Genomic DNA, 22,613 nt, shown 5'->3' on the forward strand with positions numbered 1-22,613 from the left:
ATTGACTGGAGAGTATTTAAACTAAGCCGATCTGATCCAGAATGACTGAGAGTAAATCTGAAACCCCTCCATGTCATTTTAACATCAGCTTTTAGAGGCCCTCTTAAATAACACAGGCAAGCACTGGTTCCTGGCTTGTTTTTGCAGGCATGATGTTGCCATTTTTCCTTGACTCATGTTTCTTGCTTATTTAATGTTGCAGTGATGATTTCCAGGTTGATAAATAAATAAAATCACACATGAGAAACTCTGAGGGCTGAGCAATGGAGCAGTAAGGTCGTAGAAAGAATGGAGCGTGTAATTCTAAAAGATTTTTCTGTGGGACATGCTGATGATTCTTTAAAATTACTTATTGGAAAAATCCTAGGCTGCAAAGCAATAAATCTGATCTTCAAGTGTGGTTTTACTTTGAAAAACAAAAATGTAAAAAAGCCACCTTTGTGCTCAACAGATCTTTTCTTTGTACGTATGAATCCAGAGATGTCTTCTGTTTACTGCATTGCCAAAAATAATTTTCTTCTGCTTTTTTACTCCAGTTACCTTTGAAGAGTCTATGTAACTCCAAGGACCATTGGTTGGACTCTGTTTCCTGTTTTGAGTCGGGAGCATTGTTATTCCTGCTTTTTAGTTTTCATTTCTGAGACAAGAGGTGAAAAATACTTAAGCACATGAAAGTACAGATACTTGCCTCGTGGGAATTCCCAAAGAACCCAACCTGTGTAATCCTGTTAGAGTCTCCCTCTGTATTTATGTGTTTAACTACTTTAGAAAGTCCGCCCCGTACCAATTGAAGAGTCATTCATGTTCAAGCTTGATTAATGATTAATCATATCAAAGAGAACCAGTTGTGATAAACAGCACTTCTGGTCATTGACCTCCGTTGCTTGAAGTGACACATAAGAAGAAAGGATCCCAGCTCAGTTCGCATCCTAAGCTAAACTGTTTGCCTGTGTTACTTGAACAGAATCTAATGTGGGAATCGCTGGCATGCAGAAAGCATGACATATGACAGTGTTTTTGCAGGATTTTTCAAAGCAAAATTGCATGCTGAATACATACATCATCAAGTACAAATATCTGAGTTCTGAAACCTTCCCTGGAGGGGCTGGGCAGGAAAGAGAGAATGCAGCAAAATGCCCTTGGAGAATTGAAATTAGTGTGTGTTTGTAGCACTCTTGGACACCTGTTACATGTGAAATTCTAAGAGCAGAGTTACGTATTTTTGCCTTTCTCCTGGAGATTTAATGCTTTTTTGGACTTTAAAAAAAGCAATTTTTAAACACTTCCATGTTTTGCAGAACAGCTGGAGTGATACAGAGGATACAGAAAAATAACAATCTGTCTACCAAACTTTGATGACTAATCCATTACTTTATGTTTAAAATAACAATAAAAAAATGACTTGAAGAATAGCTTGTTGATTTCTAACTGTGGTAATGCAGCTTAGCCTATAAATTTACAAAAGCAGAGTAAGACCCTCACGAAGAAGCAGCCTCATGATGATAGCAATATAACTGTGAGACAGTGGTAAATAAGAAATGTCTTCTCTAACAGAGCTTATTTTTCTTCTTCCCTAGGTGTACATGTATTAATAAGATCCCTTCTTATTTATTCTAGGCACCAGTAACAGATGTGCAGTTTGGCCCTATGAGACTTCATCAAGATCAACTTCAGGTAATAACCGCAGTTCAAACTGAAGTCTTAATTTCTAAAACATCACAGATGTTAGCTTAAAATTTATGACTGGGATTTTTTGGGTATAGAGATCTTCACAGATCGTTTTTGTCAAGTGATAATGTGCACCTAACAGATTTTTATCATGACATTCTATGTGATATCCTAAAAATCCTGCCTAACTCTTTTCTCCAAACATCTCTCAGTTCATAAAAATAGAGCTATCTGTAGTTCTTTCTGCTATCAGTTAGCTTGTAATCAATTTAGTGTGTGCTTTGTTTCGTATTTTACTGGTAGTCAATTCTTAATCAAAATCTCATCATGTGCATCTAACAGATTTTTATCATGACATTCTATGTGATATCCTAAAAATCCTGCCTAACTCTTTTCTCCAAACATCTCTCAGTTCATAAAAATAGAGCTATCTGTAGTTCTTTCTGCTATCAGTTAGCTTGTAATCAATTTAGTGTGTGCTTTGTTTCGTATTTTACTGGTAGTCAATTCTTAATCAAAATCTCATCAAAATGATAATAAGCCAAATGTCCTGTCAAGGTCTATTACACCAGCGTTACTACTAGCATCAACCAAACTTGCAATATCGTCACAAAAGATATGAAGTGAGCTTGGCAAAGTATGTTTTTTTGTTATTAATTTTTGACTGGCTTTAATTCATGCTCCTTTATCTCTTTATTAATAAAGGTTGTATGTCAGTTGTCCCCTTATTTTGTCTGGGATGGCTATGAGGTTTGCAGATACATGACTCCTTTGGACTTCCTCTGAAAATTCTCCTGTATCCCAAGGCATACTGAACCTTTAATAATCCAAGATGTTCCTCAGTCAGTAATTACAAAACTCCTGAGTGAAAGTAATCTGGACCTGATAATTTGAAAATGTCTGTCTTCAAGAACTGCAGTTCAACATCTTCCTGAGCTATTGTCCGAACAGACAGTAATAGCATTGAACATCAGATCTTAGGACAGCCTCATCCAGCTGTTCTCCAAGTATAAATCAGCAACATTCCTCAAATATTTCTGCCTCCTTTATTGTTATTAGTGATTGTGTCAGTCATAGGCCACTCAAATTCTACCAGTTTATCCTGGTAATATAGCTGGCAGGTATGAGGGAAGGAGAAGTTAGACAACATCACATTTGTGCCAGAGTCAATCATACAACTCAGATCCTCTGACTTTCTGTGCTATTGCTGAAAACCATTCTTCCACTCTTAAAGAGTGTTTAAATTAACTTCGCTAAATATAGCCCAAACTATGACATGTTTTTGCAAACAGTTTTGCAGGTTGCTATAAAAGGAATCTGAACTAAATGAGTACGAAGTCCTTCATTCTTACAAAAATATACACTACATGGAAATGTTAAGATTTACTGGTAGACATTCCACCAACCTGGTCAAAAGGATAACCAGCACTGGAATTCCTAAAATCACCCAGAAGATAAACGGCAGTGGGATGGGTGCGAATTACACACGTTCCACATTATTGTCTGACCAAAGCATATATCTAAGTGTGGTTTGATTAAATTACTGAAAGATTGGTGTCTTGGAACAATAGACCAAATGCTGGTTTAGTTATCCATCTTTCCCAAAAGGCTGCATATACTGAGTCATCCACAAAATCAACACTAGCATGGATCTGCAGTCTGCCATTCTGTGTATTCTTTCAGGCAAAAGAAGTTTTCTTCTACAAAATACTATCTTGATGCAAAGCACAATCACATCAGTGAGAGTCTTCCTTAGCAGACTTTATGTTTATCTTCTGTACCTTCTGTATTCAATCCTAGAATTTGAAATACATTTTAGAAGGAATTGGGCCTTATCATACTTAGAGTATGTAGGCACTGTATTGATTTTTAAAAGGCTCAGAGAGATTAATGTTATTGGCAATTACACAGCAAGTTAGGACAGAGCAAATACTGGCTCATAGATCTGACTTCCAGTTCTGGATTTCAACCATGGTAGCCTCCTTCTGTGATATAAATCCCACGGCAAGCTTTGCACAGGAGTCACATGGGGACGTACTCCATATACAGAGGTACTGCTTGTGATTTCAGTCTTGCATGAGTTCATCTTGACCAGCCTGTCTGTAGTTTCCAGAACCCTGCAGAGTGGGCTGCATCCAGTACTTTGGGGAACTAGAATGAGATGAAAAGTAAAGTACATTTTTCATCATGCCACTGAAGCACCGTTAAATATTAATTCACCTGAGGTGAACCATGGCATTTTTTTTTTCTGGAATATGATCCTGGTAAGAAAATTAAAACCCAAGAAAACGGTCGTATGTGAGACAATTTCAGTGAAGAAAAGTAGACTCGCTATTACTTCATGTGAGCTGTCTGAAATGGAGGATCTAGTCTCAACTGATTGCCTCAGCTCTCTTTGTAGCTAATGACAAGAGAGCCACTTCCCAAACTTGTTCATCCCATGTGGATATAAATGGCTCTGGCAGACTATTTAATCCACTTGAAACACCTCTGTATACAGACAATTATAAAAAGTAACAGTCTGTAGAAAGCAATTCTGTTAAAAACAATGGATTAAGCCTTGGAAGTGGCTTTAAAAAACACGTTAAGAACAGGCAAAAGTCACAGAATCTACTGTATATGTAAGACTTGTCTGTAAGGGTTTACTGTCTGTCTTTAACACAGGTACTTTTAGTGTTTGCCAAAGAAGATAACCAGAGTAACGGGTTCTGTTGGGCATGTGAGAAAGCTGGATTTCGATGTAATATTGCCAGGACACCTGAGTCGGCACTAGAATGTTTTCTTGATAAACACCATGACATTATCATTATTGACCACAGACATTCCAGATACTTTGATGCAGAAGCATTATGCAGGTAAGCACCATTTCAGTGTAATTAATACTTAACTATATAGTCAACACATCATCGAAGTTTTTTTTGCTTTTATATGACCCTTTTATAAAATCTATTGAATGTTGACATTTTTTTGGACAGGTGTCCACTGGCAGCCTCAAATAATGTTACCTCAGTGCTTTACATCTGATAGCTGCAGCACTTTTGGTTGTGTACTAGGATATCTGAAGCTTCATCTGGCTTGGGAGTCACAGTGTACAAATTTCTTGCCATAGTGAACCGTTGTTTTGGGTTTTTTTCTTCCTCCCAAATACCTGGTTCCTTGTTTGCACATTAAATTAACTGCAAAGATCACATGTGCCACCAAGCAATTTAATGAATACATTCACTTCATTAGCGTTCCGAATTTTTTGAAATGTCACTTGCTGTTGAGTAACTCCAGATGCAAATAGGCAATGTTTTGTGCGCACGTTTCCATTCCTACAACATTTGAAAATCTGTTACGAAGAGCAAAGTTGCAAACTGATTCCAAAAATAATTCACAAACTGCTGTAAAGTTGGAAAAAAGGGGAAAAGGATTTGCCTTTCTGAGTCTCTCCACAGAGACTTGACAGGCAGTGGTGCCTTGCTTCAGTGACTTTCCAGTGAAATACCCCTTGGGAATGTGTCTAGACTAAGTAACAGCCTGTGGGATGGGGTGGCGGGGTCAGGTTATGTACCCGGGGTGAGTGTGGTGGGTTCCGGGCACTGGGACAAAGGCTCTTCTTCTTGCTAAACTAAAGTAACTAGGTAAGATCTTTGTCAGGCAAAGACTAGGTGTCAGTGCTGTTCCCCTTGTTACATTTTTACCATTCTGTCCCAGAATAAAGTAAAATGCTCCTTAAATGAGTGAGGCCAGGTCCTTCAAGCAAGTCCATTATGTGCTGTTTCAGAGCGGAGAATTTTTGCTATTCCCCCACTGAGAGTATTTGAGGTTTAGATTAATCTACATTCTCTGTGTCTTTTTTTCATGGAGTCTCGGATATTGCTAAATTTATTCTCTTTTCTTAGTGGTCCAGCAGACTCAGGATTTGATTTTTGTTTTGTTGTTAAACCATTTAAAAGAGGCGTTTTAAGAAAAGGACTATGTGAAGATTCTGTAAAGTCATGTTTTCTGACATGTGAACTTAAACTGTTAAATGATTTGCTTTTTATTTAAAGGTCTATCAGAACAACGAAACCCTCAGAAAATACAGTCATTATTGGTGTAGTACGAAGGTAAACACTCATATCTTTACTTTCACATGTGATCAACAAAATGTAAGTCTTGTCATTGTAAAAGTAAATACTACATTAAAAAACTTGAATTAGAACTTCTTACTGTGCTAGTGATAATGTGTTATAGCATATAGAGTTTTCACCATCCTTGACCACAGGATTGGGACAGGATTTTTGATTTCTAGTTTTTTACTAGAGAGGTCTCACTTTGGGTTTGGTTTTGGTTTGTTTTGTTTTTTCCCCTCTCCTGATCACGGCAGGCTTTAGGAGTATGTTTCAAACAATCTCTGCAACACCATGTACAGAACTGTGGAACTGCCTCATAGATCTGTATTTTGGTATTAATAAAAATAACAGTTTGAACCTTTCTTGATCTGTCTTTCTGTCTGATTAATCTCAGCACAAACAGGAGATCTGTTGAGTTACAAAAAAAGATACGGAACAATTTGATCAGTACAAAGTAGTATCTGACCACGAAGTTTTAAAAGTAAAATAGACTGTATTATGACATCTCACTAAAGCAGTGCATATGCTTTTTTCCTCCTCCTCCTTCCTCTGAAAACATTACCTATATATCATAAAATAATGTAAAAGTAACAAAAATGCAATATGTTTAATCTGAAATGAAATAAATGGAAGATAATTTCCTCAAAGTACAATTTTGGGAATGTCCATTTCTCAGAAAACATTCATTCTGAAAACCAATTCTGAGGTGTTGAAATTTCCCATTAAAAATCCAATTTCCCACCACCATCTCTAGCGAACAAAAGACCCTAATTAAACATTTCAAGGGATTTCATTGTGAGTATCATCTTCAATGTTTTTATGTCAGGAAGTCTTCTGACTATGGTAACCATTGCTTCTGCAGTCAGAATTGTCTCTCATCGGACTAACACAAAAGGAAAGAGGAAAAAAAGGAGCGAAAGAGCAAACAGTAACTCAAGAGCTGCTTCGTGTACATCAGAGAGAAAGACCCCTGTGGTTCTGTGGGCCAGCAGTTCCTTTCAAAAGTGAGGAGAGCTTGGAAGCTGGGCTTGCTGACTCACAATTAGGAAGTTGCTCAAAAGGGGGTTTTGCCTGCTATTCATTTTTGTCTTTTCAAAATGTTCGCATTGTGTGTTGGGACAAGGTAATAGCCCCCTGCGTAACAATATCTCAGAAGCTTGAGTTCTCCAACTTTTCAGATGTCTAGTATGCCTGTCCACTGAAAATTTCAGAAGTGACTTTGCCACTCAGTTGACTGTGTCAAGTTCCCACGTGCTAAACACATGCGTTCTCGAGCCGCTATATAGAATTTCACAGACAGAACTTTCGCACATTTCCTTTCTTGCTGCAAGAAGCGTATTTGTGAAAAAGCCTGACATTTTGCCAATAACATATGGAGGGTCTTCTTCATTTTCCTGCAGTTCAGTTGGTTGTTTTTTGGTTTTTTTTCCCCTGTAGAATGCCTGTCCTCTTTCCTTGTGCTTCTGGGAGGCAGCATTACCAGATAGCTGGCATGAGGAATGGGGAGATTTTTCTGACAGCTGCCCTCCTCTCTCTGCTTAATCTTGGGCAAACCTTGTACTTTAGTGGGCTTCATTCTCTTCATGCATAAGAAACAAGTGCGCGGAAAACAAAAAGAGGAGGTGCCATAAGATCAAAACTTTCACACATAAATAAAAGCTATTGTGCCATCTGCTAAACCTGACCAGCTTCCATCTGCACATTTACAGAAACTTAACATAATGGCCTTTCTTCCAGATTCCAGCCATACATTCACATATGTTGGAGTGTCTTTTAACGGTTAGTATAGCCAGGTTTTTCAGAATGATTCAGATATCTCATTTTAGGAGTATGGCATCCCGAAGTGACCTACTAGAAGGCACTGGGTAGGCAACACTAGAAAATCCATCCTCATTCAGGCATCTTGAGTTGCCCACCTAAGATTTGATACACTCGGATAACAAATCAGTTCTTAAAACTTTGGCCATGTAGATTTCAAGTGCATCTTTGACTAAGGACAACATAAACAACAAAGAATCCAGTACTGAAAAAGAAGGAATAGTCCAGCAATCTAGCTAATGAATTTGTTTTCTTGAAGCATTAGTTTTTTGTGACGTAAACAGCTCATTACATGCAAAAAGGAAAATAACATTTTGGCTTATCCGTGCCAAAGATGAAAGCTTACAAAAACCACAAAAAATACGTTTTATTTATAGATCCTGTAAGGATCTAGCCATGTTAGCCTTTAGTGTGACATCTGGGGTACAGGTATGTCAATGGCTTGTGAAATTGGGTCTCAGTTGATTGCAGAAATAATCTTTGACTTTATCATCCTTCTTTAAAAGGCATGCTGATCGTGAAGAGTCATCAATATTGCCCCTGATCTCTGCTGGCTTCACAAGGGTATGTATGTGTTATACTCCACGAGGTTGCTCTGACATTTCGAAATTGTCATGCAAGAAACTATCCAGAAGTTTGGCTGTCAGCGACCGTTTGTGTCAGTAATCCAACCTGTAAATCTTGTTCATGCTGCTCGTTCTTATATATATCCTAATTCTGAACTACCATACACCAGTAGAATTAGAATAATGCTGACTAAGTAGGTGGACATTCTCGGGAATATAAGAAGTGGTGCTGAGACTTTTCTACTTTATACATTTATTTCAGAGTAAGTATATGATGCTTTGCCTGAAAAGTTGACATTAACAAAATTGGCTAGTGACTGTAGCAGAGCCAGAGAACAGTTTCCAATGAACAACAGAATGTGCTGTGGGAAATCTCTTCTATCAAATGCCAATTCACATCTGTAAACAGGCTTCAGACACTGTCAAGTGCTATTATCTATTGTTTGGAGGCACCTGAAAAGTGTTACATTGAATCTGTTCCTTGGCAACTATTCCAATTAAGCAGGAAAGGTGCTTATTAGTGCGTCAGTTAAGTGGATTCCTTATTGCATTAAGCTGACAATGGAACAAAAATGTGCATGATTTACAGTGTGATTCAGAGTACTTGGTTGCATGCTCACCAGATTTTTTGCTATTCCATCACAATCCATTTGCACCTATTTGCTTATTTGTAGTAAGGTCCTAATACAGGAAATGCTAGAGCCTGAAAATAACTGTACTTATATGTGCAGAGTCATTCCAGTGGGCACGTAAGTAATCCGACACAGGTTCTGAATTATTTATGGATCAGAGCCTTGGAGATGGGGCTAATGGCAAAGCATAGAAAATTTTGTTTAGCAGCCTTGATGTGGTGGCTTACCTTTGATAATCAGTCCTCCCTCCCAAACTATTAATGTCCGTGGCAGTTTAGCATGAGCAAAGATTTAACATTCAGGCTCACACCTGGTAAATATGAGAAGTTTTAAAAAACCATCAAAGATACTGAGGTCATTGCTATACAAGCCCCAGAATGAATAATTGTATCCAACGGCAGATATATTTGTCAGGAAGTTTTGCTTTCTTCTATGTATACAATTTGGGGTATTAGCAATTGGAAACTCATAATGATCTCAAATTGTGATGACTTGAGATACAACATAATTTTTTCACTGTTACTTTAAATAAGTAGCATGAAAGCATGTAACTTCATTAAAAGTAGATCATTTTATATATTGATCATGCTGACAATCACAGAGAATAAGCAGAATGATTGAACCTCATTGCCATGAGGATCTGTCACCTTTTCAAAACGCAGTAACCTGAAGAATTTTACTAGTCCCAAAAAATAATCTTCTCATGTTGCTTGTGTTACAACATGTTCATTTTTGGCATATCTACTCCTTTTTAGTTCTTTATCAAGCAAAACAAAACAGAGCTTCATACCCTTGAGTACAGAAATGTGTATTAATGAAATATTTCTAACCTTTTATTTGCAGAGATACGTAGAAAATTCTAATATAATGGCCTGTTACAATGAGTTGATTCAGCTGGAATTTGGAGAGGTGCAGGCACAATTCAAACTAAGGTAATTTTACCAAAAACATTATGAACAAAAAAATGCCAGTCTGGCCACATCCTTAAAAGGGTATTTATTTTACTGTACTGTAGTAAATTATAGAACGTCAGCTGAAGAAAATATGTTAATCATTAAAGTACAACAGTATTCAGTATGGAGTTGCAATACCTTATTGTCATATACAATAAGAATTACGTGGATTAAATTTAATCAGATGCCTTTTTTTTTATGTCTCCAGGGCGTGTAATTCATTATTTACAGCATTAGAGAAAAGTCAAGAAGCCATTGAGATCACAAGTGAAGACCATGTAATACAGGTTTGTTCCAGTTAGTTTTATCAGTACAGAAAATTGCTCTGTGGACTGACTGTATTTTATTTCATCCATGATTACATTTACTCTTTCTTACAGTACACGAATCTAACCTAACTTAATGCTTCTAAAAAGATTGGAGTGAGTTTAGCTGTAGAGTAGAATTTTCTCCATTTAAAATATTAGGCATAAATCAAGTCACTTTTAAGGGAGATTGTTATTTCTGAATGAATAAGGATTTACTCTCGTTTTTATTTTTTGTAATGATTCTTTTATATCATAAATGAATGCAGCCACTGGCTTGTATGCATTCTTTTCCAAAAATACTGTATGTTAATTTGATGCTCTTGAAAAGCAAATCTAATTGATGTTCTATTTAAATAAAGGTAGTACACTTTTTTTTTTTGCTTAAATCTGATACTGTTTGATGCGTCGGAATTCTTGGGCCAACTGTTTTTGAATGTAATCATCTCTTAAAAATTTCTTTAAAAAAGGGAAGAGAAATTGTACTTAGCTTTGCAGTCCTGAAAAACATCATCTTTATAAGGGAGTTAGTTCCATCCCTAGCTATGAAGGCTGTGAGGAGTGATTTTATTATCAGTAAAGAGCTTGAGTCTAAGCCTCTGGGAGTTATAACATGCATATAAATTGTACCCTCTTGACCCAAATCTTGACAATGGCAGTTTCATTGAAGGATGTGCCTTCTTCATCCCTTTTACAAAAATAACAGAACACATCCTGAAATTGTTTTAAATATGTTTTTTCAGACCAAATTTTGTCCCTCTGCTGCCAGCCCCAGAATATGAAAGAACCGACACGTGCAAGAGTCCTGGAGCTTCAGCAGGCAGGGCTTTCTCACATAGGGGGGAACCTTTAGGAGCAGAGGGCATCCAGTGGCACCCTTTTCATTTCTCTCATATTGAAACACTGTAAGTTGTGAGGCATTCAGACGCCGTTACGACAGGACCTGTGTCTGTAACTCAGTGAGCAAGAGGGTCATGAAGGTGTGGGCTATGGGTACCAGTCTTCGGTTTTGTCGGGCAAGGGCCACAGAATTGCAGCGAAATGCAACATGCAGTTCAGAGAGAAAGTTGCTTGATTAGATTCCACTTCTTCCAGTCTGCTTGGCTGGGCTTTGCCTGGACAGGGGAATAGTGATGGTTGGCCCTTACACACAATAAGACGATGAATTTGTCAATAGATAAGGTTAATATTCCTATGGCATCCCACCATCTAATTTGTGATTTTTAGGAACATTGAGGTAGGTCTGAGTTTTATAGGTTTGAGAGAACTGACAGAGCTGATCTTTCAGGAATTTATGTTGTCTGTCTAAACTCTGTGGATATGTAATACTCAGCTGTTTCCGTAATGTCCCTCTCTTTGCTCACATGCACACACTCTGCACAACTCTTCTAGCATGGACATTCCTGTTTTGCTTCACAAAGAAAAAAATGTAGGCATCTCTCTCAGGAGCAGTACATACAGAGATTTATTTCAGGCTGGGAAAGAGATCCCTTGGTTTAGCAAATAAAAAAAAGGGATTCTGTTGTGCTTTAAGTATTCTGTTGAATGGTTTTTTGTTTGTTCTTACTTCACAGTACGTCAATCCTGCTTTTGAAACAGTGATGGGCTATCAAATAGGTGAACTAATAGGAAAGGAATTAACAGAAGTGCCTATAAATGAAAAAAAAGCTGATTTCCTAGATACTATTAATTCCTGCATAAAGATAGGAAAGGTGAGTAATGGCATTGTATCACTTATCATTTGCTGCCTATAAAAGTTATTGTTGTCCAGGGATGACACATGATGTAACTTGCAGCTTCACAGACACGTAGCATTTTCAGCTTTCTTACTCAAAACAAGAAGAGGGAGTAAAAAATGCTCATTTTTTAAGGGCTTCTTTCTGTTTTCTTGCTTGGAAGAGGTACGTGTTTTATGAAAATAAGTGACTTGCTGTGTTTCTTTATAATATAGGTTGTATGTAGCAAAAGGTGTGGGAATACCAAAGAGAAATGGGATGGATGCACATGTTATCCAGTGTGATGTAAATGAGAAAAGAACCGTGTTGAAGTATTTCAGCATGAAATGTGGAAGCTGATTTGCAAGTTCAGAATGTAAAAATATCAGAAGAGGCGTTTGCAATACCACTTGAGGGTGATAGGCAGTGTCAGCTGCCAGCTGCCAATATCTTTTATTCTCTAATGACACGGGAGCTGTCTAATGGATTTCCATTAGAAATGTTTGTTGCACCAAGAAAGTGCATGAGGAAGTGCAGCTGGCTTCTAGGGAGGTCATTACAGAGAGACGTTACTGTTTGCCTGGTAGCTCCACGATGTTCCTTTGGGACTGTTGTGGCTGTAGCGTGAGGATCCATCTAGGAGCTTTCATTTCCATTTTGGCAATGAGGTGTAAATGCTTCTGATGTCATTGAACATGTCATAATATCTTACAGGAAGACGGTCATGGAGGTTACACAAAGAGATTTGGGAATTGGTGTATTTGTAGATGCGTCATGGCCCATGCTCAGACCTGAGTCAGGATAGCTAGTTGGGTCATACTGACTGTCCGCAGGGAAGCAGCATGTTATTGACACAGAGCAGGGAGATGCTAAAATGAATCATGGCACTCTGTGTGTCTAGGCAGTGATGCAAAAGCACTGATGCAAAGTTGCGATGAGTCATACTTTATAAATCAGGGTAATAACACAAGCATTCATCAACAAAAGCTGCACTCTAGCTGGGTGCAGATTGCATGTGCATTTCAACAAGAATGTGTCACTCGTTTCTACGTGTATTGGCCTTTTGGAAGAGATCCCAGCAACAGACAATAGCTTGGATTATGGTGCTTCACACCTCTGTTGCCTGACCAAAATTATTTCAGTAAATGCGTGTAATACAAAACTGATGTTAGGAGGGAGTATTTATTAAGTTACAATTCAAATACATTAGACGTGTCAGGCTTTAAATCCACAACATCAATTCTCAAGATATGAAGTGATCACATTTTTAATATTTTAGCATGCTGATAAAAATGCCTTTAATAACGGAAATATATTTTACTCTATGAATGATAGAAATCTAACCCTAATCCATCTCTTTCCTTGCACTTATTTTACTCCTGGCTCTAGGACTTCCAACTGTGAGGGCTAACGAAATACTACTTATTTTAAACCTGTCTGTCTGGAACACCTTAAGCTGTTTTAGGTGGATATATTGTATTTACATGGTTTTTGCATTTCTCTTTGGAACATTTTGTAGTATGCCTTACATTTACATATTAATAGAAAAATGAATTGCAAATTAAATTCTCACAGAAGTATTTGCAAGTAGAGGTTAACTGTGCGGAGCAACCTTTGAAATACTGCAGCCTTTTGAAAGTGCTCTAGTTTGAAATCATTTGTGTCAAGATGTTACAGCATTTTCAGAGGTGCCTAACGTGTCTGGATCATTCTGACATGGTCTGTATGTTGTTTTCAGGCTTGTGATTAAGAAATCATAAATATATCCTAAATTTAAAAGACTGCTTCCCATTGCAATAGGGTGTATATTGGCTACTGTAGGTTATAGCATACCAAAAAAGCCAACTGTCTACTACTGTGATATTCTCCTGTCAACAGGTTTGGCTTTTCTGTTCTGAACAAACACGGTAATATAACAAAAATAAGAGAAAGCAAGATTTTCTGATGTTCAGAAAAATGTAAACTGTATCAAATCTACCTCTAGTCTTTAAATGGAATTTAGGAAGATGAACTCTTGCAGCATTTCCCCTCTCGTGCTGACAAACTTAGCGCTGTGAGCAAGTTCAGTATATCCAAACAGAAGTTCATAGGCATTATACACAAAAATTGCTAATTGCATGGTACACAGGGATTCTTGGGTCAGGATGTTGTTTCTCTTAGCAAAAAAAAAAAAAATCATCTCTGGAAGTTCCCATTTTTTGTTACTACAGCTGGCTGTAATTTGCAAGAAGCCAGCATTATTGAAAGGCATTTTCACCCATCCATACTTGAGGAGTTAAAAAACAAGTTGTACTTTCTTCATTCTTCTGTTTCATGATTCAAATTACATCCATTAAGATGAAATGTGCAATTCTGACTAGAATTCTTGCTGCCTCTGATCTCTGCATTTTGACACAAAGCTCTTTATCTTAGTTTTGCTTTTTCTGAAGTGAGATGGATAGCTATCGATAAATCAGACAAGACATGCAATTCCTCTCACTTTTCGGGAATTATTTGCAAGATAGCTATCTTTACAGAGGGGGTGGGAGAGCGATCACGCTGTATGATAAAGGTCTATGGCAATTCCTTCCTAACTCAGCCTTACTTTCTGTGAGATTGTTTTCATGACATCTTGTGTTTATTTTGGTTTGCTCTGTTTCCTACAAGTAGCTTGCTAAACTTTGCTGTCTAGTGCAAGAAGCCCAAATCTAAAAGGAAGGCTGAACTGGGGGATTACTTACTACGCATGTGTGAGTGCTCAGTGGGTAGATGCATGCTGTGGCCTTCTTACTGAAGTTTGAAACCTCAGCGTTGATTCACTCTATAAAGGGTGAAACCATTTTTTTTACCATGTATGGTTTTTACTCTGCATTCGATGCCAGCACGCCAGGCCATGGGGAAGTGACTGATCACTGTACTTGTGTGGCTGTAATGTAGACAGAACGATGAGCTTGACTGACAGCACATCTTGTGAAGTAGCTCTTCTCTGTTGGGATGCTGACAGTGGCTCTGTGAGAGAGCATATGGTGTTCTTAAAATATGCTTAAGTAACATCCCTGGGAGAACTTTACCTACCAGCAGGAGTTTGGCTTGGACCTCCTATTTCTCAGCATTCTGCTGACCTTTCCCCTCACACATTTTCTGCCAGTTTCACAGGTTTTAGAAATTCACAAGTTGAAAAATCGATCTGTTGACTAAGAAGAACATATTAGTGAATAAGCTGTCTTGAAAAGGATGCACTTTCAATGGGGGAATTATCCAATCTGTACCTTATGACTTTACCCCTTTGTGCATATTGCTGGTTTATTACCTGGGTTAGAGATCGATTACTCATCTATGCCTCATCCTGGTTGTCAGGAAACTATTGATATGCATACTTTTAATTATGAGAGCATTGAATTTTGTGATGTTTGCTTTATCTTCATTTGTATTCCTCATGCAGCTCACAGGAGAAGATATTATGCTCGCTTCACAATTTGTTATGCACAGTTCTTTTCTCCGACAGATCCTCAGAAAAGCCTTTCATATTTTTTTCTGCACAGCCTGTCACCATGCAGCTCTCTGCAGGCTGGAGTCTTTATTTGCTGGCTCCGTCAACATAAATGCAAAACTGTTCTCTCTGTACCTGTGCTCTGGCCTGCTTGACTGTGAGATCTGTCAGTCTAACATAAATAAATACGTATCATGTGCCTCATGAAGGTATTTTCGCATACGTTTGTAAGATCTGATCTACAGTCTGTTGAACTCAACTGAAAGACAGCAATTGGCATGGGTAGTTTGTATTAAGTGAATATGCAATATGGAATCAATTATTTATTAATCACTTGGTATTATTAGATGCCCAGCTCAAAATATACATCTATTAAAAAAGACCACCAAAAACTACTCTAGGGGTGGAAACGTGTAGGCAAGATTGTAAATCTTGTCAGCTGCCAGGTTACAAAAGACTGGCTCTGTTGGAAGGATACTGGCCTCTGTGCTGCTGTCAGAAATGAAAGGGGGAGATCCAGGGTTCCCAAATTTTGCTTTCCCTGAATTTTCCTAAATAGCCCTGGGGGGGGGCAACTCTAGTCCAGGCACCACACGCAAGGGGAGACCCGGGGAGGTCTGTCAGTGTTGTGGTATGTCTTTGCTGTGGTATTTGTAGCACAGTTTGAGAAGCAGCAGCAGCGTGGTGAGGGAATTGGGAGGGAGCAACAGGTAAGGGGCCCATGCCCCGGCGTGTGCCGAAGCCGCGTTGAGCCGTGTCTGCGTGCATCAGCATGGGAGCTCTCCTACTTCACAGCGTGGGTGTGGGCTCCGCTGTGGGGATGTGGTTTGGGGCTGGGTGTTAGACCATGGTGGTGCCTTCTGGATTTAAAATCTCCAAATAACAAAAGTGATTGTTTTAACAGTATTTCATATAAAAGCATGTCTTAAACAAGGGAGAAGGGACATTTCCCGCGTCTCATTGAAAGAGAAAATGAGGCTCTGCACTAGAAAGAAATGTCTCATTTCCAGAGGAAAAAAAAGACTTCCTGCTGCAAAATGAAAAATTCCTTTCCACCATGTCTTTTTTTTTTCACATTTATGAATTTTATCAAAGAACAATGATACTAGCAGTGACAATCTGATACTTGAAAAATTGTCTACTTAAATGTGATCCTGAAACCAGAGTGCTTTTAGAGGAGAGGTCAGCAGATGGGAGGCAGAATCCAGTAGCTCTTCTACTAGGCTCTCTTTTGCTTTGAAAAAGCCAGGATAAATCTCTGCCGCTTCTTGAGACTGAACTGGCAGTGTGGAAAGTAAATGTGCTAGGATACCAAAGCGCTTTTAGTCACAGATATATTTAATGTTAACCAGTGACAAGACTTCCCAACTCTGCAGGAGAGACGATGCAGTCCAGAATTGAAGGCGGACAGGTCGGCATAATGGTTTCTCACTGACCTTCCTGTCCTGGGAAGAGTCAATGCAGTCAGGGAGAAAGGCAGGCAGGCCAGTGTAGCAGTCCCAGCCATGTGGTGCGTGGTCCTGGGGCAGGGCAGGGGGGTGCTCCGCACTGTTAGAGCCTGCAGGTGCTCCTGGAGCCTCTGGGGGACTCTTGTTCCAGGCAGGGGCTCTCGCTCTTGCAGGGGTCTTTGCCAGGTCTCCCCCCAACACCATTGAGGTAGGATTGGGAAGAGAATATGTGGTTCTGATTCCCACAGCACCTGAGGTTCGGCTGTTGCCATCAGGACACTCACAGGTTGCCCTTCTGGAAGTTCTCCATGCATTGGCAGCAACACAGTGACTTACAGGTTAGTTACAGGGGAGAAATTTCAGGGTAAGCACAGTTTAACCAGTCCTGGCTGGTTTTGTATTGTAAGACAGCTTTCAATGAAAAAAGGTATGAAGCTACAGCTTCTCTTCCTGTTTTATCTGAACTTCCTTCCACTTGAATTCCTTTTTCAGGAATGGCAAGGAATGTACTATGCGAAAAACAAAAATGGAGATAGCATACAACAAAATGTGAAGATACTACCTGTCATCGGACAGGGAGGGTAAGTATGAAAGCTAAAGCCATGATTTAGATCTGAATCAAGACTCAGTTTAGAGTTCAGTTGCTTTCAGCAGACATTGGATTATCCTGTTGCTGAGAATAAAGGAAACTTATGCAAGGAAGGGAGCCTCAGACCTCTGCATTTAATTCCTTGGGGCAAAATCACTTTACATGCTGTGTGCAGGGAAAGTGAAATTCTCCTAATTCTCCCCAAAAAGGAGCCAAAGATCCAGATGTACTCACTTGTGACTCTTACTCTTTTAATACTCCCTGAAGTGTGAATGCACCCTCTTCTCTTTCTGTGCGTTGTGTTGGGACCACCAGGACCTATGTCCTCTTCCACTGTGCACCTGTACTGTGTCCCTCCGTGCCCACCTACTCATGGCTGTTGCCGAGTGTCTTTATGTGATGAGGTCATGGTGTGCTTTGATCCTGGTCAAAATTCAAGCATGTCTCTGATTTTTGTGCAACTTCCACTTGGTCCCCAAATGGAGCATTTGGAGCACACAGATATATGTTAGTTACTGGTACATTTATGATGAGTCCTTCTATACTATATTGGGAAAGAAAGTGGATCAGATTGCATGCAGTAGTAGTTTCAAAGCCCTCTAAGGCAACACAAACATTAATTAAAAGTGTGGCACATTATCTTTCAGACTTGGCAGAGACAATCATTTAGAAAGGTGTGTCTTCATGAAGGAAAGGCCAAATGCAGCTTCTTCATGCAGTTACTTCCTAAAAAAAAGTGTTTTGGGTTGATTTCATCCCTGGAAGTAATTCATGTTCCCCACTCTCCATCAATAGAGTGAAAACGTCTTTTCAGCTTAAGATGCCAAACTTGTAAGACCAATATGTATTACATACATTGCAACTTAGAAAACAGTCTAAGCCCATTTGAAGCTGGCTTAGAAAGTTTCCTGGTAATCAAGGGTGTAGTTTTCAGTTTGATTGCTCTGTCCCTAAATCCTATAGAAGGTTTTGATTGTTGGACTGCACTGTTGCATGTTTTGCATTTATATCATACCTGAAACATCCTACAGTAGCCCAGAAGAAGCTGGGGGGGAGAGGGGGCAGAGAGAAAAAGGAGGAGACAATCTTTGCAAAAGATGCTTCCATTTTGTATTCCCCATCATGTGCAGAACTGTGGGGTTTTTCCATTCCCACTTGAGCCTTCCTGCCAGAACAGGATTTGTCCTATATTAATTTGTTGCTCTTACCCATTTTGTGTATCAGCACTGAATTACATCTGAGGTTCGGATGGGAATTAACGCACTGTTTTTTGCCTACAGAAGGATTAGACACTATGTGTCAATTAGTAGACTGTGCAATGACAACAATAAGGTAAGTGAAAATAGTGCTATGCTTGCTTTAGTTTGAGCGCTAAATATTACAAAATAATGGGAAAGTTCTGACTAACTGGATTTCTCATACTAAATTGTAGGCGGAGAAGACATGTGAACGTGTTCAGGCTGAATCTCAGACAGGTATGACACATCTCTTCTGTCCTAATAAGCGGAGAATGTACCTGGGGAAAGAATAAAGCCCATTGTTAGTGATCTGACTGAAAACCAGAGTTGCAGAGGACAGTCTGAACAGTACTATTTAGCTAGCGATAAGCTGGGAATCCAGCTCAAAAGGCAGGAAAATAAATACAAGCCCTCTCTACCTGCCTCATTTGGTTTAGAAGTGATATAAAGCAGCCCACCCTTGAAAACGCAATAATAGGGCCCCAAGTTGGTATTGTGGTATTGCTGGATTCAGTGCCTCATTTTAGTTGTAGGTAGTGGATCCCTGTGGCAAAATCAGAAATAAGAAGGATGCTGTCTAGTCATCACGTTGCTGTGGCTGGTCTGTGGCTAGTGGCACATATGTTTACATTGCTTTTAACTGTATTGTGGGGTATGTGCATGTGGGTGGAAATGAGGATGACCAACACTACCATTCACCCTCATCCCACATATCAACACTTCAATTAAGACATCCTTGGCATCCATGCTGCAGGTGCTTGTTAATTGTAGCCTTGGTAGCACAGGTTGTATCTGTTGGAGTCTGTAAGGGACCTAGGACACATTGCCTAGTTTGCGAGCGTGTAGTCTACTTTGGTCCACCAGTTCTTTGTGGCAGTTGTTACTTGAGTGAACTCAGGTGTGTTGCACAAGTTGTATTCACAACTACAATTGTGTGACTGTGTCAAGAGAGGAAGTTTTCCCTCCACACTGTTAGATCCCTTCTGCAAAAACACTTAGGCATGTTCTGCCAGAGAGCATGACTGGTTTCACGACAGCGTAATTGGGCGAGAGTTTAAAAAGGAGCTGTCATTGGCTTTCATCTGCTGAAGCATTGTGGTAAATGTCACTCAGCTGCTATCAGGCTTTCTCTGAGTTTCAGTTCCTTTAACATACATCTTAGGCATAACTTAATGTCATTGTACAATATCATTTTCTCCACAGATATTCAGACTTGCAGACACAAAGACAGGAGGAAAGGATCACTAGATGTCAGATCCACAACATCACGAGGGAGTGATGGTACGTTAAACAAGTCGATTTTTCTGATTTCTATATATATTCAGATTTTTATGTGCATACATACATACACATACATATATATACACACATACATACATACACACACATACAAATATAGGTAAGTATGTATGTGTATATATACACATACACACACGTGAATAAAATAGCAAGTCGTCAATTCATGAACAACTTTACATTTGTCAAATAGCCCCATTTTCTTTTCTTGAACTACTTTGAGTCTTCTTTTGAACCAGTGGAGAATGGAAGGCTATCGTCTACCATCCTGCATGGAAGGCCTCATGAGATTCCACACAGATACTTTCAAGTACAAATGGCAAACTCTAAACCTAACAGTTTATTACATTTCTTACCTCTTTTCTTGATAACAATATGAAGATAATTTTTTTATGAATTTTGTTTTCTTTTCACTGTGTTGTATTTTGCTCCGTTAGATCACCCCAAACTTGATAGATGAGTCACATACTCAAAACTGTTGCTGATACTTACATGATTTTGTTAAAGCATACATCATTACAGTCTGGGCAGCATACACTAGTAAAACATGGAAGTAGGTCTGTGGCAGTGAGAATGCAAAAGTGCTCCATGAAAACAAGATAACAATATGAAGATAATTTTTTTTTATGTTTTGTTTTCTTTTCACTGTGTTGTATTTTGCTCCGTTAGATCACCCCAAACTTGATAGAGAGTCACATACTCAAAACTGTTGCTGATACTTACATGATTTTGTTAAAGCATACATCATTTTTCTTTTGAACCAGTGGAGAATGGAAGGCTATCGTCTACCATCCTGCATGGAAGGCCTCATGAGATTCCACACAGATACTTTCAAGTACAAATGGCAAACTCTAAACCTAACAGTTTATTACATTTCTTACCTCTTTTCTTGATAACAATATGAAGATAATTTTTTTATGAATTTTGTTTTCTTTTCACTGTGTTGTATTTTGCTCCGTTAGATCACCCCAAACTTGATAGATGAGTCACATACTCAAAACTGTTGCTGATACTTACATGATTTTGTTAAAGCATACATCATTACAGTCTGGGCAGCATACACTAGTAAAACATGGAAGTAGGTCTGTGGCAGTGAGAATACAATCGTGCTCCAGTATAGCAAAAATAGCATTGATTCTTCCTCTTCAGAGCTGCTCAGCACAAAGAGTAACAGAGATGTGTCTGCATTTTATAGGTAGCACTACATAATCATCCAGAAAAATTATCCCATCTTGGCCTTTTCTCTACAGAACCAAAATTGCTAACTGATACAAAACATTTGTTTTTCAATTTCCAATGAATAATAGGCCAGAACCTCTGCTGTTTTAATTTGGCATAGCTATCTTCACTTCAAAGGAGCTTCACTGATTTACCTCAGCTTGGAAGCTGACTCATTATGACTTGTCATGTTGCACCAGGCAGCAAAGGTAGATATATCCTGTAATAACCTAACTGCAATAGTTACCTACCTGTGCCTGCCAGTTTATACACACATGCATCTGTATAGTCTTTTAACTGAGTTTTTAATTGAATATTTTAATTAGTTAAAATAAAAAACCAAAGCCGTGATTTTGCCAGGCTGTTACAGCTACTTATCTCTAATCTGGGATATCAGTGGATCACCAAGCATCTCTTTGCACCTGCGTGTCCCCAGCATAACAAGCACGTGTATGTATTCTGCAATAGATTGCCTCTGAAGGGTACAGCAGGGTAAGCAGTTCAGAAAATGAATCAAGATTTCTTGGCTGAATCCTCCTGTCATGCCTTGTCTCTGAAATCAGGATACAAATTCTGCTTTGTTTTCCACACAGGCAGCTCACAAAGGCGGCACTCTTCTATGGCCAGGATACATTCCATGACTATTGAAGCACCCATCACCAAGGTAATGTGCGCCGTCACTAGCTGTTGTCAGTTGTGCTGTACTGGAATACTGGAGCACAAGGCTCCAGCACAGCATCCAGACCGAGGAGCAAGGCAGCGCTGGCCTCTGGTGCCACTTCTTCCCCCGTTCCACCTGCCCACTGGTGGAGCTCCAAAAACCCAGATGCTCTGAACAAAGTTCTCCCAAGCCTGCTTAGTAGAGTGCCCTGCATGTGGTCAGCCATTGCATGACCCTTTTTAAGGACTCTTGCCTATGTGAAGGAGGGACTAGAGTTCCTCCTTCTTACTTATGCATTGTAAACTGCCTTCTGAAACCATTCAAGGATTTGGCAAAAATCAGCTCTTCGATAAATTGAGAGGCAAATGGGAGAAGGTTATATTAAATCCATTCAGAGACATTTTGAGGCTGTGCCTTGAACGGGAAAGTCACTAATAAGACTGCTGTCTTTAAGGCCACGCTCTTGTTCCCAGAGTCAGTAGCAAATATCAGTGTTTTATTAACATCCCTTTCATTTTGATTCTCCCACATATGTGGGTTAAAGTTGTAGATCTCGTTTATTTGCAATGAGTTTTCCATAGTAATTGATGAGTGTCTCTGTTCTTTCTTAAATCACTTCTAAATTCAAAACATGTCTAATGCTAAACTAGGTAATAAACATCATCAATGCTGCACAAGAAAGCAGTCCCATGCCAGTTGCAGAAGCTTTAGACCGGGTTTTGGAGATTTTAAGAACCACTGAATTGTACTCTCCACAACTGGGGACAAAAGATGAGGATCCACATACAAGTGACCTCGTTGGAGGGTTAATGACAGTAAGTACATACTGCCACAAACAGCTATTGATTAATGTTCCATTGCCTGATTTTCCCAGTGACTCGATCTTTATCACCTGGCATGTGCTTTGCCTCTACAATGCCAATTTTTCAGGAAAAACTGC

At 39.1% G+C, this 22,613-nt stretch overlaps 1 protein-coding gene across 4 annotated transcripts in view; it reads left to right on the top strand.

Annotated features, from left to right (window-relative positions):
• The window catches only part of PDE8A (phosphodiesterase 8A), a 161,246-nt gene that overhangs the window by 121,493 nt on the left and 17,140 nt on the right, over positions 1-22,613 (top strand). For all 4 annotated transcript variants that reach the window (XM_009276527.2, XM_009276526.2, XM_009276524.2 and 1 more), the window contains 13 exons: positions 1,618-1,674; positions 4,333-4,523; positions 5,703-5,759; positions 8,090-8,147; positions 9,625-9,713; positions 9,943-10,021; positions 11,614-11,751; positions 17,164-17,252; positions 18,541-18,592; positions 18,693-18,735; positions 19,702-19,779; positions 21,606-21,676; positions 22,324-22,488. In XM_009276527.2, coding sequence (XP_009274802.1) covers positions 1,648-1,674; positions 4,333-4,523; positions 5,703-5,759; positions 8,090-8,147; positions 9,625-9,713; positions 9,943-10,021; positions 11,614-11,751; positions 17,164-17,252; positions 18,541-18,592; positions 18,693-18,735; positions 19,702-19,779; positions 21,606-21,676; positions 22,324-22,488 — 1,137 coding nt within the window. In that variant the 5' untranslated portion in view covers positions 1,618-1,647. The remainder of the gene's footprint in view (positions 1-1,617; positions 1,675-4,332; positions 4,524-5,702; positions 5,760-8,089; positions 8,148-9,624; positions 9,714-9,942; positions 10,022-11,613; positions 11,752-17,163; positions 17,253-18,540; positions 18,593-18,692; positions 18,736-19,701; positions 19,780-21,605; positions 21,677-22,323; positions 22,489-22,613) is intronic.

Source organism: Aptenodytes forsteri, unplaced genomic scaffold (assembly GCF_000699145.1).
Source record: "Aptenodytes forsteri isolate BGI_AS27 unplaced genomic scaffold, ASM69914v1 Scaffold1, whole genome shotgun sequence".
In the NCBI taxonomy this organism is placed as follows: Eukaryota; Metazoa; Chordata; class Aves; order Sphenisciformes; family Spheniscidae; genus Aptenodytes; species Aptenodytes forsteri.